This window comes from Panicum hallii, chromosome 4 (genome assembly GCF_002211085.1).
Source record: "Panicum hallii strain FIL2 chromosome 4, PHallii_v3.1, whole genome shotgun sequence".
In the NCBI taxonomy this organism is placed as follows: Eukaryota; Viridiplantae; Streptophyta; class Magnoliopsida; order Poales; family Poaceae; genus Panicum; species Panicum hallii.
The window spans coordinates 51,700,134-51,713,884 of record NC_038045.1 but is presented as its reverse complement, the minus strand read 5'-3'; the positions used below and the strand labels follow the sequence as shown (position 1 = coordinate 51,713,884).

The 13,751-nt window shown below is 45.6% G+C and overlaps 3 protein-coding genes across 4 annotated transcripts; 1 reads left to right on the top strand and 2 right to left on the bottom strand.

Annotated features, from left to right (window-relative positions):
- Window positions 1–697: 697 nt before the first annotated feature.
- Window positions 698–3,452, bottom strand: LOC112889492 (BTB/POZ domain-containing protein At3g05675-like). Of its 2 annotated transcripts, none has more exons than XM_025956166.1 (2): window positions 3,107–3,452; window positions 698–2,171 (listed from the first exon to the last, which is right to left on the bottom strand). In XM_025956166.1, the coding sequence occupies exon 2, from the start codon at window positions 2,108–2,110 to the stop codon at window positions 812–814; it is 1,299 nt and encodes a 432-aa protein (XP_025811951.1). In that variant the 5' UTR covers window positions 2,111–2,171; window positions 3,107–3,452; the 3' UTR covers window positions 698–811. The 2 variants fall into 2 exon arrangements, with proteins under 2 accessions (XP_025811951.1, XP_025811952.1); XM_025956167.1 differs by lacking the exon at window positions 3,107–3,452 and adding an exon at window positions 2,755–3,093.
- A 739-nt stretch (window positions 3,453–4,191) lies between these two features.
- LOC112889281 lies at window positions 4,192–7,500 on the bottom strand. Its single transcript, XM_025955835.1, has 5 exons — window positions 7,116–7,500; window positions 5,875–6,080; window positions 5,543–5,641; window positions 5,074–5,147; window positions 4,192–4,785 (listed from the first exon to the last, which is right to left on the bottom strand). The coding sequence occupies exons 1-5, from the start codon at window positions 7,414–7,416 to the stop codon at window positions 4,569–4,571; spliced, it is 897 nt and encodes a 298-aa protein (XP_025811620.1). The 5' UTR covers window positions 7,417–7,500; the 3' UTR covers window positions 4,192–4,568.
- Window positions 7,501–7,562: 62 nt separating this feature from the next.
- On the top strand, window positions 7,563–11,547 carry LOC112889279 (pentatricopeptide repeat-containing protein At1g60770). The gene is made up of 2 exons (XM_025955834.1): window positions 7,563–7,912; window positions 9,991–11,547. The coding sequence occupies exons 1-2, from the start codon at window positions 7,697–7,699 to the stop codon at window positions 11,368–11,370; spliced, it is 1,596 nt and encodes a 531-aa protein (XP_025811619.1). The 5' UTR covers window positions 7,563–7,696; the 3' UTR covers window positions 11,371–11,547.
- The last annotated feature ends 2,204 nt before the right edge of the window (window positions 11,548–13,751 follow it).

Here is a 13,751-nt window from a genome sequence, read left to right as displayed (position 1 = left end):
ATGAAGACAGTGATCTCTATCAACTAAAATTAACAATCTATTTGATGGACCACTTTGTTAACCTGTACTATAACGCTAAAGAATGACCTCCCTCGTGCTCAGCACATCACGGCACCCCATATGACAAATTTTGGTTTCTTGCAAGCCCAGGGGTGTTAAGTTCATCAGAAGAATACACTGTAAAGGGAACACATTTGTTTTCCATTTCAGTATCAGGGCAAAAAGGTCTAAAATTCCATCAAGAGTAGACTACCATCAAGGTATCACAACGTTTCATTTTTTCTGTTAACTCTATCAGTGTTGGTAACGTCATGCTATTGGTTATTCTCAAAAGGAAATTAACAGTGGGTTAAACTGATAATGCATCTATTTCCAGATATAAAAACATTAGGCTATTTTCCTTATTGAACATAAGCTGACAGTGAGTCTACAGCACTTGGCTAGTATTTCATGAAGTCCTAGGATCCATGCTTAAGCAGTTCCCAGAAGAACATGAGTAAAATACCTGACTAAAACTGAAGCTGCACACATGCACCTTCATAAGTTCAGAACCTCTTAAACCTGGGTTACGACTTAGGAGGTAAAATAGTGGGAAAAAGATCAACAGTGGTTGCTTCCCGAACTGTACTCTCAAATATCTCAGCAAGTGCAAGTAAATGATGAAAGGCAGTGCATATTTTTGAAAAAAACATGAAAGTGCTGCAATAAAACCAAAGTTTATTAAACATGAAGAGCTGTTTTACAACATACAACAATGAGAAAATTAGTTTGACTATGAGCTACAAGAAAAAAGATCAAATTAACAGTAGCCTTACAAACTGACTGTGGGGTTGCTAGCTCCATTTAGCCCGCCCACCAGCCTTCTCTTTGCTGTTTTACTGCGATAACACCACACCTCAAATGCCTCAGTGAGATCAGGATACTTGAACTGCTCTGCTTGCTTCATCCACTCTGACAGGATATCAGCCTGATCATCCGATGGCAATGCTAACACCATTGATACTATTGCGCTCTCAATATTCTGAAACAAGTCTGAATCCATCTGCAGAGATGTTTCATTCTTACTATTTTCATCTAGAAAACGCTTTGTCATTTGAATATAAGGAAGCCATGTCTTCAGGATATGAACTCTGGATGATGATGGGAGAACCACTGAGCCATAGCCAACAGCATCCAGGGCCTTTCCGGTCACTTCAATAAGCTTTGACTTCACAGCCCACAAGCCTGAGATATACTTCTTGTCCTGAACCACTGAAAGAACGTGGTCAGAGATTTCTGACCAGCAAGAAACAAAGTCATGCATCATCTCAATCTTTGCCAAGAGATTAGCTATCCAGTCAATGTCAGCTAAGCTGCACAGAATCCTTTGCTCTGCTTGATCAGGTGATTGATCAAACTCAGTGGACAACAGGTCTAGTCCAGTCCTAAGTGAACATAACAGTTTTCTCAAGCCTTCCTGAACCACAGATTTCACGTCTTCATCTGTAGTAACCAAAGCAGTGTCATCATCCTCGTGGATCATGAAGTCAATTTGCTCCTGGGCAGAAGTTTTGAGGTCATCCAAGAAAGGAGGGAATGGAGATTCCATGCATGTAGCAAAACGAATGGCAGAGATGAAGACATTCTTAACAGCGTCCACACTTGGGGCTTGAAGACGGGCTAACAAAGAAACCGCTTCGGATCCAAGAGTTCGAGCTACTTCTAAGATCTCCTCCTCCTCCTTTTCATCCCAGGAAGCAGCTTCAATGTATTCAACACAACTTTTGGTGACCAACTCGCATCCGAGAGAATTTGATGCTCGAAGAACACCAACAGCTGACTTCACAGAATCAAATGAATCTATAACTGATTCTCTAGGAAGATACATTAACTTCAACATCTTGACATAATGGTCATAGTCAACTCTTGGGCACTCAAGTTCTATGGTATTATTAGAACGGACATCATTTTGACCAAGCCAGTCTGCAAAATACTTGCTATTTTGGGAAAGGACAGATGAATGGCAGGAAAACCATTCTGGCTGCTCATCAATAGATTTAAAGCAAACACGGACATCACTTGTAGTATGGTCATCAAACTTGTAACCCTCAACCAGTTTGACGGGGTCCATGTTTCACTTGATATCACTGGTATTGATTCTCCATGTATATTAGCAACAGAAGTTGACAAAACTGCACCAAAAAGCAAACAATTAACTGTGGGCACAAAAGAGCACTGCTGGTTATAAAACCTATCATACTATTACCATCACGAATAACTTTTTGATGAAAATTAACATAGCTTATGGAAATATTATAATATGTTGTTTTTTGAGTATATCATTCGAAAATATCATTTGTTGTTTTGCAAGAATATACCAAATACTTATTGGCATTCACAGCAAAAGTTAAATGATTAAATATGCGTTGAGCCAACATTCAGCTAGACATGACAACTATTTTCCTGACCATTCTGGTTGCAATAATCCATTTGGGTAACTTCAGCCTGGAAACTCCAATCCTCTTATATTAATATGTTTTTTCATGCCAAATCCATGGTGGAATCTCTCTCTAAAAGTAAAAGCAGAGGCCACTTATGTCCCTCTAGAACGCAACCTCAACCATAAATTCAGATAACCGCTGCAAAACTTTATTCTACAATCACCGCACATGGCACATTGCGCTTGGCATGCATAATTACACAAATGAACTGCTCCTCACTCCATTGGACTATCATCAGTGAAGTAAGGTCTTAAAAGTTGAGTTCGCTACTTACTTGCAAGTGGCGGCTGGCCAGCCCACACGCCTCTACGGTCAAGTGAGTTGCACAATTTAGGCAATCATAAACCTCCAAGTGGGGTGGATTTCATCACATAAGTAAGCTAGTAATGTTCACTGCAGCTCTACTCACTGGCACCACGAACCAATCAATTTTCTCTTCTTTTTTATTGCTTGATCATCACAAGTAAAAATATTGGAATTAAACCGGTCTAGCACTTCACCACTCAGCAAAGAGATCGCAACAGTTCCGGACGGATTGGGATTGATTGCTTGCCGCGAAGGAAGATAAAATCGGAGCAAAATTAACTCTTTTGGCAATCCATCAAGGCAGGATGGGGCTTTCTTACCAGAAGATGAAGAAGAAATCAATCCAAGTCCGGATGTATCTGCACTTCTGTACCAGTTGATGGAGGGGGAGGGGGAGCTGAGGAGGGAGGCTCTTCGTTATCTCCCCATCTCGGCGCGAGCCGCTCCCAGTTCCTGGCGGTCAGCCCCACGTATCCGCTCAGCCTTTTTCTCTCGGCTGCTCCTCCTCCGCCACCTTGCGCCGCCTCGAACTAGGAGGCTAGGGGACCTGGGGGGGGGGGGGGGATGGGGACAGGGAGCACTGCGGCCTGCGGCGGATGGCAACTGCTCAGTACGCGCGAGAGAGACACAGACGAGCGAGACGATGAGCGGCGGTCGGGCCTGGGAGCAAGAGATGCGGGGGCAAACGTGACCTTTCCCTGGGACTGGCATAGGTAAGCCAAAAATAAAAGAAGGGAAATAGAGAAAAGGTGAGAAAATCCTCCGAATTGAAACGATTCGTATCTCCTGTGTCATATTCATATTTTGAACAGCTTACGAATTGAAGGCTATATCCAGTGAGGTTTGCGGAGTACGTGCCAAAGGAAATAGATTAAGGAAATAGCAAGTGGCATTTTCCGTATATTTTCGAATTCAAGATGCCCACAAATTAAAATGAAATCCTAAATGCCACTATTGTGTTTTCTAAGCTTTCAAATTGATTGGATATGGGCATTTTTGATTTGAACCAAGTATTTGTTTGTTTGACGATCGCAACCGTGACAAAGCCACACGCTGTCTGGGAAGGAGAGCCAGCGAAAGGAAGACGAAAAGAAAAGAACGTTTGGTAAACAAAAATCAAGTGATGGGAGGCTCTAGAACCTTTGAAGAAGCACCGAATAAATAACTACGAACTCATCAGTCAATGCTCCCTTCATCCAACAATGCGGCGTGTTTTGTATAAAGAAAGTCTTGAAAATGATTTTGATCTTTTAATTCCTCCTGCAAACGAGCACGAGTTCAAAAATACAATAGCAAAGATTTCATACGGTACAGATGCAATGAATTCCAGCACCAAGGGAGTGTACTTTTGCCTTGAAAGTTGAAAACCTAAGATTTCACAGAGTAACAATGCAATGTGTGCCGGTGTGCAGAATCTGGCTCTATTCCTTTTAATCAGTGAAGGGATCAAAAAACATTCACGACTAGTACTTAGGATTAACCACTCTTATTCAAAATCACAGGTACAATCACTCATATCTACCACATGATATGGATATCTGGAAGTCCCATCTATCAAAATCTTGTTGGTAATCCATCATCCATGGCCTTCCTAGTTCAATGACCCTCAAATGGAACTACAACCCTTTAAACAAAGCTTGCTCAAAGGGCACAATAAGAATGGCTTTACACAGAGGAAAATGACAACAAAGCTTGCCATGAACAAAATGGAGCAAGCAGCTGAGATCAGAGTCGTCAAATCATCATCACTCATCATAAGGAACATACACAGAGGCAGCAGGCTTAGTAGGGCTCCAAGGATTCGACAACTCTCATTGCTTGTATTTGCAAAGTCATCTGCCTTTGCTCTGCGTCAAGGGTGGAGCCGAACCGGCTTGCTGCCCATATGAGTGATGCGCACTGCTCACCAAATAGATTTTTCATTTGTTCATGTATGGGAGAGTTTTCCTTCACATAAACATGGCCAATGAGCAACAATAGGAACTCCCCGCATTTCAATCTGCATCGAAGTGTCAAATGAATAAAAAACTAAGTCATATCAAAAGCCATCACAACTTAAACAGAGCATCAAGCTTGCAGACACAATTAGATTTGTCAAGTGGGAAGGAATCTTTGTCAAGCCACCAATAGTGGTTTAATGGCCCTTTTTCATTTGATCATTCACTTGATTGTGTTTCTTCAAGGAAACATTATAATATATTCTTTATATGGTGCAGTAAAAATAAGTTACATTCAAATTATGAGGCTAGGCATTCAGACAAAAAAGAGCTTGTGGAATAATACTTGCCTTATATGCTTTTCTACTTGCACATCCTTTAAAAGTTCAGCAACCTTTTCGAGCCCACTGTATTCCTCAAAATCCTTGCCAAGTAGTTATATGGAATGCAGTCAGCAGAAGAATAGAAAGAGCCATAGAAACCAGAAACATCCAGCATGCCAATCTGTTTATTGCTATATGATTCTTTCTTACTCAAGTGAACTTACAGCAATTATTAATGATGTTGGAACGAAATATATTTTTTCACAAATCTTAGCCCATGCAAAACATGCTTTGAAGGATAAAGACCAATATACTCTACAATAGTAACAACCAAACACATAGGCATTTCAATCATATCAGAATGTCTACTCGATTGCTTTTGAAAGTGCTCTCTTTACACTGAGCACCTATATCTAAAAGATGCAAAATGCTAGATAACCAAGTTTCACATATACAAGACTTGGGCAATTGTTTAGGTATAAAGAGGTAACCATACCATCTGATTTGAGGGTGACTCCAACATCACTGATATCAGTGCGTCCAAGCACACTCCTTGCTCAGTTGGACCTCGGCTGGCTAATATATTCAAGAGCACCTACACCAAGTTAAGTTGGTAACTGATCAATGTAAGACACAATCCATCTAAAGCCACACAAGCGGATGATATCCTGTTAACTTATGGTTTATTATGCTTGGCAAAAAGAAGGCCTTCATGGGTGAATAAAAGTTGACGGATTACGGTCACAAAGAACAGGAACTTCCTGACAGTAATCTGACCTTGTTGAAGCCCAGAAGTAATGTTAGTTATCAGAAATGTATGGTGATTACCTTCACAGCCTTGTATTTGTGGGCTAGAGCTGTGCATCGGCTATATAAAAGGCAACAGCCTTCCAAGACTCTAAGAGCAAGAGCAATTTCAGAATCTGTTGAGGGGCTTGTAATCCTCATTGGTTCGGTTCCAAAAATATGATCCAACGTCACAACAGGATCTTCCTTCGGTTGATGCAATGAATTCTGGAAGAGAACAGGAACAACTGTAGCAGAACACAAGCTCATCAGTAAGTGCTGCATTCTCGGGTGTAAACATACCGAGCCAAATGCCTAAGCATATTAATGTCTTTTGAGATTTATAAAATTGTGAACTGGTATGTGCACTACAAATCCACAATAAGAAGAAATATACCTCATTGTAACATTGTTCTACTAGATTACTCATCGAAACTTATGCTAGATACAAGAATGATCATATAACTCCAAAAGTTGAGTACAGACATGATTCTCATACAACAGAGTCCACCCATTTGACTATTTTAATTGTACGAGGCACAGATCATTATGAGAATTTCAGACTACAAAATCAAGCTGGTAGCTGCAATAATTGATAAAGCATATTCAAGATTTAAGTAGGTCCATTTAGGTTTAGATTTTAAAAAAGATAACGAATACATAGTTAACACTTAACAGGTTTGCACTTCCCTCAAACGCACCACGAGGGGACAGAGCGAATGCAGTCGTTATACATTGGCAATAATTAAATGCAATCCAAGAAGTCGGCAATGGAATAATTATGTCGTTAGCATTACAATGTTTTTAAACAAAACGAGCTACCTATTTATATTAAAAAGCAGGAGTAAAAGTGCCAGAAAGCGACAAATGGGGAGAAAAAAGGAACACTACAACTACCTAGACCATGCTACCAACAACAGCTACCTAGTTATCGTTACTATGGATGTCATTCTTGAGACATGAAGGAGTATAAAACAAAAGGCTGCTTGGGGGCATTTATCACCTAATGCTGAATCTTAGAATCTAATTAACGAGCCTATGAGTGTTGTATTGATTCAATCCCCCTGTTTATGTTACATTCTAGCAAGAGGCTTCCCACTGCTCCAACTTAACAGTCTTTAATTTGTGTCCAAGGATTGTTCATTAATCTCAAACGGCCATTGGTCATCACAAAAGATATTATTGTTTCACCTAATAACACTACCATTGCGTAGTCGGATGGAACTCATCAAGATTCCAATAATTTCGCATCAGATCACCGAAAATGGACAGAGGAATAGTACCTTGGAGATCGGGGATGGATTGGGAGTGGCGGAAAAGGAGCAGCCGCGCGTCGTCGGCCGCGGATGCCGTGGAGCGAAGAAAACCGAGGAGGCTGCGGAGACCACGCTCGCGGAGGAAGGAGAAGTCCGCCTTGGCATCACGCAGCCCCGAGCGCAGCGCCAGTGTCACCTCCCGGTACAAACGCCGCCGCGCGAGCGCATCCGCCAGCTCTCCGCCACTGCCACTGCCACTTCCTCCCTCATCCGCACCCGACGCAGAAGACCCATCCCCTTCTGCCGGCTCTGCCTCCTTCCGACTCATCCCCGTCGCCTCCGGCCGCGGCGACGTCGCCCCCCTCCGCCCCTTTCCCCCCCTCCTTCACAGCTCTTTTTTTGGGTTTCCCGTTTTACCCCTGGCTCATGAAGAGAAAAACCGACGCCTTCTTATTTTCAGAGCCCACGGCCCACCAAGGCCCAGAAAAGCCCAACGCGACACACGAGTGGCCGAGTGGGGTAGTCAGGCGAGCTCCTCCCCGCGCCGCCGCCAAAACCCTCAAAACCCCGAGACGCCGGCGGCGAGGAGGAGAGGGGCGGAGGCGGAGATGGCGACGCGGGTGAAGGACGTGGCGCGGCGGTCGACAAAGAAGTACGTCGAGGAGGCTCTGTACCGGCGGCTGTTCCGGAAGGGGTCGACGCCGCAGGCGGTGCGGGAGGAGTTGGACGGCTTCCTCGACAGCCGGAAGCGGGCGTTCAAGTGGGAGGTGGGCGTTTGCGTCCGCCGGATGCGGCGGAACGCGCTCTATCGGCCGGCGCTCAAGGTCTGGCCTTTCCTTTGTCTCTCTCTCCCCTCATTTCGTGATCTCGGTTTGGGCCTCGTGATGCGGCGGCTGCTTATGTTGTTAGATCTGATGATGCAAGTAGGATTTAGGAAGGGACATAATCCTGTGAGGTGTTTGCTGATATGAACATGATAGTGCGGTATGACTTATTGCTAAGATGAATCATTGCTCTTGCAAGATTTGTTTCGACACCTGGAACCATCCGTCCTTTTAGCCAAGTGAAATGCTTAACTGGATTTTGAGGGTTGTTGTAGTGTGCTAATACCATTTGATTGCAAGCGTGTCAAATGTGCGGCAGGAATAGGCTTGGTCACTCTAAAATGCCACTCTAGCTCTCCAGCTCTTTTGTCATCGTGGAATCAGTACGATTTTATGCCAGTAAAGCAGGTTATTCATCAATTACTCAGCCATGTTAAAATAGCCCTTAACTATGTGAAATTCGTACTGTCTTCTTTGATCTTTGTTGTCATTTATACTTGAACTTAGAATTTTAGATGGGCTTGTATATATGGTTCTTGAAAGCTAAAAGCTGTTATATCGGCACAGCACATAGAGTGGTTCATATTCCTGCAATTAGGGCCTGTTTGGAAGGGCTTATTCCGGCTTCGGCTTCACCTGTTTCACGCAAATCGAGACATTGTAGCGTGAAGCCGTTTTATAAGCCCATGCTAAAATGAACTAGAAGCTGGGTGAAGCTAGCTTTTTTGGCTTCACCGGCTTTGGTTCCTAACATTGTTGTTCGATGAAGTTTCATAGCTTGTGGCAGCTTGTATTTCCATTGCTATAGTTAGCTAGTTAGCTGTACCGACGGTGTTTTATGTGATATTTTATCACGTGACAATGTTAGGAACCAGTTTCTTGCTTTTGTTCTTCCCAGAATCAGCTTGCTTTTTCCCTTTCCCCTTGGAACTTTGTTTGTTCTGAAAAAACAAGGTTGATGATCAAAACCCATTGCCTTTGTGTATTCGTAGGAATTGTGGTATTCAACTTTTATCAAAAGTGCATTCCATTTGTGATCTGTCTTCAGTAAATTATGAATATGTCATGTTTGCCAACTTTTTAGTGATGCTTGCTGTTCTTTAAAGAAGCGTATTCATGCTATGACTAACATATTAAATGTTTTGCACCACAATATGCTGTGTAAACAATCCTTTCGTAAATCTAGTACTCCCCCAGAACTTTTCGTGTAATCTGCACACTCAAAGGTGAACATTGTCCATTGTTTTTTATTGTTAAGCTAAAGATTCTTTAGCTAACTGGGAAACTAGCATTCTAGTTGATGGTATAATTTTTTGTTGAGTTTTAGCATGATTAAGTGCAGTTAATGTCCGTTGTGTTATTTCAAACTACTTTTGATGGTATAATTTACTTTGAGAACCACAAGTTTCTACAGAAGCACCTGCAAATTTCACTGTCTCAATTCGACCTTTGCAAAAGCTCGAAAGTTCCTAATATTTGCTCATGTGTCAGTAGCTAGTGAGTAAAACAATTGGCCCTTATGCCATCATACTAAGTTGAAGATTTTGTATTGCTACAAGCTCTCATCTGAATGACCCGCACAACTTGCAATAATGAGCTACATGTAAATGATGTTGGACGACTGGATTGCTTGTGTTCATGTTATTTCAGTGAATTGAAAAAGAAAAGGCTTTCTACCCTAATGGGTGTGCTACATATAAATGCTTTATATATGTGGCAGTACTTACAAAACCATCTATTACCTCCGTTCCGAAGGATTCTGGCTATGTACCTTGAGCCAGAATCCCTTATATTTCGGGACTGAGGTAGTATTACTTATTCATATTGCTACTGGTCATCATAGATCGCTTTTATTGTGCATAACTGTGCTGCCTGCAAACAGTCATTTTTGTTTGAAATGTTGTTATTTTGTTTCATTTTCATGTACTTTTCTTCCAAATGAAGCAGCACATGATAGAGCACATTCTAGATCGAACTCATTATATAATATTGAATCTTGGTTATTTCCCCGGATGGTTCTGAATTTGATCAAGTAAGTTGAAATGGATCCTCTCTCTCCACTTTGTTTATCTATGCAGCTTTCTGAAGTTATGGCCAGAAGAGGCATGAATCCTACTGTCAGTGATCAAGCAATCCACCTGGACCTCGTTGCCAAATCGAGAGGCATTGCTGCTGCTGAGAAGTACTTTTTGGACCTCCCAGAAACTTCCAAGACTCATCTCACATATGGCGCTCTTCTAAATTGTTACTGCAAAAAGTTGATGACTGAGAAGGCTGAGTCACTTATGGAGAAAATGAAGGAGCTCAACTTTGCTTTTACTGCCATGTCCTATAACAGCTTGATGACACTGTACACCAAAGTCAACCAACCTGAGAAGGTCCCCAGTATCATTCAGGACATGAAGGCCGATGATGTATTACCAGCTGTCTTTACTTATAATGTTTGGATGAGGGCGCTTGCAGCTGTCAAAGACATACCAGGGGTTGAGAGGGTGATTGAAGAGATGAAACGGGATGGCCGTGTTGATCCTGATTGGACAACATACAGTAACCTGGCCTCCATATACGTTGACGCTGGACTGTTTGAGAAGGCAGAAGCTGCTCTTAAGGAGCTTGAGAGGCGGAACACTAGCAATGATATTGAAGCATACCAGTTCCTTATTACATTATATGGGAGGACACGAAATTTAATGGAAGTTCATCGTGTTTGGCGGTCATTGAAGCGGAATTGTCCTAGAAAGGCAAACATGAGTTATCTTAACATGATTCAGGTTTTGTCCAATCTGAAGGATTTGCCTGCTGCTGAAGCCTGTTTCAAAGAGTGGGAAGCCCAGTACATCCATCCACCTAAGAAGAACACAAAGGGCTCTGAGGCATCCACTGCAGAACCAGAATCTTCACCCAATGCGCCTAGTAATGAGTCTGATGTCAACGGAACCAAGGGAGCGGAGGAGCTCGAACTGAAGCATCCAAAATATGACATCCGGGTTGCAAATGCTATGATTAGAGCATATATCGCAGAGGGTATGCTTGACAAGGCTGTTGCTCTGAAGAAGCGTGCCAAGAGGCGTGGTGGAAGACTGAACGCCAAGACATGGGAGATCTTCATGGATCATTACCTCAAGGCTGGGGATCTCAAGATGGCTCATTGGTGCGCGGACCGTGCGATGAAGAAGGGACACAGCGGCGGCAGGATCTGGGTGCCACCACACAGTGTGACCGAGACCCTGATGGGCTACTTTGAGAAGAACAAAGATGTAGATGGAGCTGAGCAATATGTCGGAGCTCTGAAGAAGGTGCAGAAGGACCTGGGCGTGCTGGTCTTCGAGCCCCTGGTACGGACGTACGCAGCTGCCGGGAAGAAGTTCCCCGGGATGCGGCAGCGGCTCAAGATCGAGAATGTGGAAGTCGGGGAGGAAACTGCCAGGCTGCTCGATTCCATCTGCGTCGACCAATAGACAGGCCTCTTTCTTTTTGTTCATCTTAATAACGGCAGGGTGCTTGGGGATATTGAGCTATTTAATATGTTGTGTGAAAACTTGATGCCGGTATGTACACTGCAATTTAGCCAGCTTTTGTTTCTTTCATCATCTGGTTCTGCCAACGTGGGAGCCCTGGTTCCGAATCTTTTAACTTTCAGCTGTTATATATGCCTGCTTGCTTATTTTGGGCAGGTTGAACCGCATAGATTTCCTGCTTCGTGTGGAACTGAATTTCGATGCCATTTTCTGTTGTCACTGAACGAGCTGGTGCCAGTTACCATACGAGTTATAACAGATTGTGCTCTTCTGAACTTGATTGCTTGGCTTTGATGCCGTTGGCGTGGTATTTTCCTGGTACGTATGAGAACTGCAATGTCCTGTGTGTCCCTGTCCCTGGTGAGGGAGATGGGTTCGGCACCAGAAGCCGACGGGACGACTGGCACGTCTTCTCCGCTCGATTGGATCGCACGTGGCAGCCATCTCCCCTGCCGATACCATGGCCCAGACTCCGGCCGTTAGTAGATCCCGACTCCGGGCTGTGGATGGGATGCAGTAAAGATTCGGTGGCGGCACCCAGCACAGCAGGTGCACCGTCGGGGTTGGCACGACCCTATCGGATCGCACGTGACGGCCTGGCGGAGGACGACCGGGTGGTCGGACGGCGGCGCGTGGTTGGGTCGGGTCGGAGATCCGCCGTGGACCGTGGTCAGGTAACGTGCCAACATGCGACCCGGCAGCGGAGGGTGGACTAGTCCTGTGTCGACATGGAAATTGGTTTTCGTTGCACGCAGCACGCCAGGCACAGTTCTGACGCTGCCAACTCGGCTCCGAATCATTGGAGACACCCCAATCATTTGGCATTTCCATAGAGGCGACAGGCGAGGAAAGGCAGCAAGCCCAGAAGGCGAAGGCAGCAGTGGCTCCAGCCCACTTGGCGTTGAGGTGACGGGACAGCGCCCCGATCCCATCTCGTGGAGCGGATCGACCCGACGACCGACGACCCGACCCCGCGCGGGAAGATGATCACGCGGCGCTGCGCGGCCACCGGTTTGTTTCACTCCTCCCGCCGTCCCGCGGACGCTCGGCCACCAGCTCGATCTCCATCGCCTGCCAGGAAGATGGCGGACGGGACGGCGCCGGGGCCCGCCGCCGCACTGTCACGTGTCGGATACGCGTCGCCGGCCCTCGTGGCCGCGGATTAGCTTCGCTTTCCTCTCTCTGACCGGATACGGTTAGCATGGAGATCGGTTTCGATTGGTGGTTTAATTAATCGCGGTGTCAGTTTCCGTCGCCGGGGTTCCGTCTCTCGTCCCGGCGCTCCCCCAGCCGTCGACGCGAGCGGTGGACGGCCGAGAGCGGGCGATCGCCGTCGCCGTCGTCGTTGGATGCGAGAACGAAATTGTTACCGCCGCCCTGTCCATGGGCCGCGCCATGTTTATGGCGTGCCGCGACTGCTGAGGCACGCCATCCCACAATCATGCTTACTACTCACCGTCGACGACGCACGGTGCTAGCCTGCCAGGTTGCTGCCGCGCCCGCCGCCGAGCCGGCAGCCTGCGCCAACGGATCGCCGTGCCGCGCTGCTGCTGCCGCCGCCGCCCCGTCCGTGTCGGCACGCTAGCTGCTAGCGGGGTCACGGGAAACGACGGAGCCAAAGGCAAGCTCGTAGCGGGGGAGGCGATCGAGGCGGGGGGACTCGGGTGGTTGGCGGGGCTCGAGGTGGGGCCGGCGGGCACTGCGCGGAGGGGAGCGAGCGAGCCGACGAGAGAGACGGGGCGGCGCCACCAGCCACGTGCCCCGCCCCCGCCCGCAGCGCAGATCCCGAGAGACTTTTGTGCCAAATTCTCCTGGCCACGGAATAATGGTAGCAGTGATCATGAGGAACTCATCAGGTAATCCCGAGAGACTATTTGGTTGCTAGACGGCTGCATGAGATAAAATTATACAAAAAATTATCATCATGACATTTGTTACATGTAACTATTATCTTATTACTCCTTAATATTAATGGTGTTAATATCATTTGATATGCGCTAATAATGTATTAATAACGTTATTAGATGATTAATTAACCGCACCGCACGAGCCTAGTCCGGCGAAAACAGCTGATTTCTCCGCACGCGCAGAGTCTGGGCCCGACAGGTACGCCAACCAAACAAGCGTCGGTTCTCGCATGCGGAGGGCCTGGCTGAGGGCCGGTGCAGCCAACCAAACGCGTCTTTCATGATCAGGAGACAAAGAACACACTGTAGCAGGATCACGCAACATGACGTGTGGTGTGCCACACCTTGGACTCTCTGCGAGCAAACGAGAGAGAGCAAGAGAGACCATGACAGGCTTGAGAAAATTACGGTAAT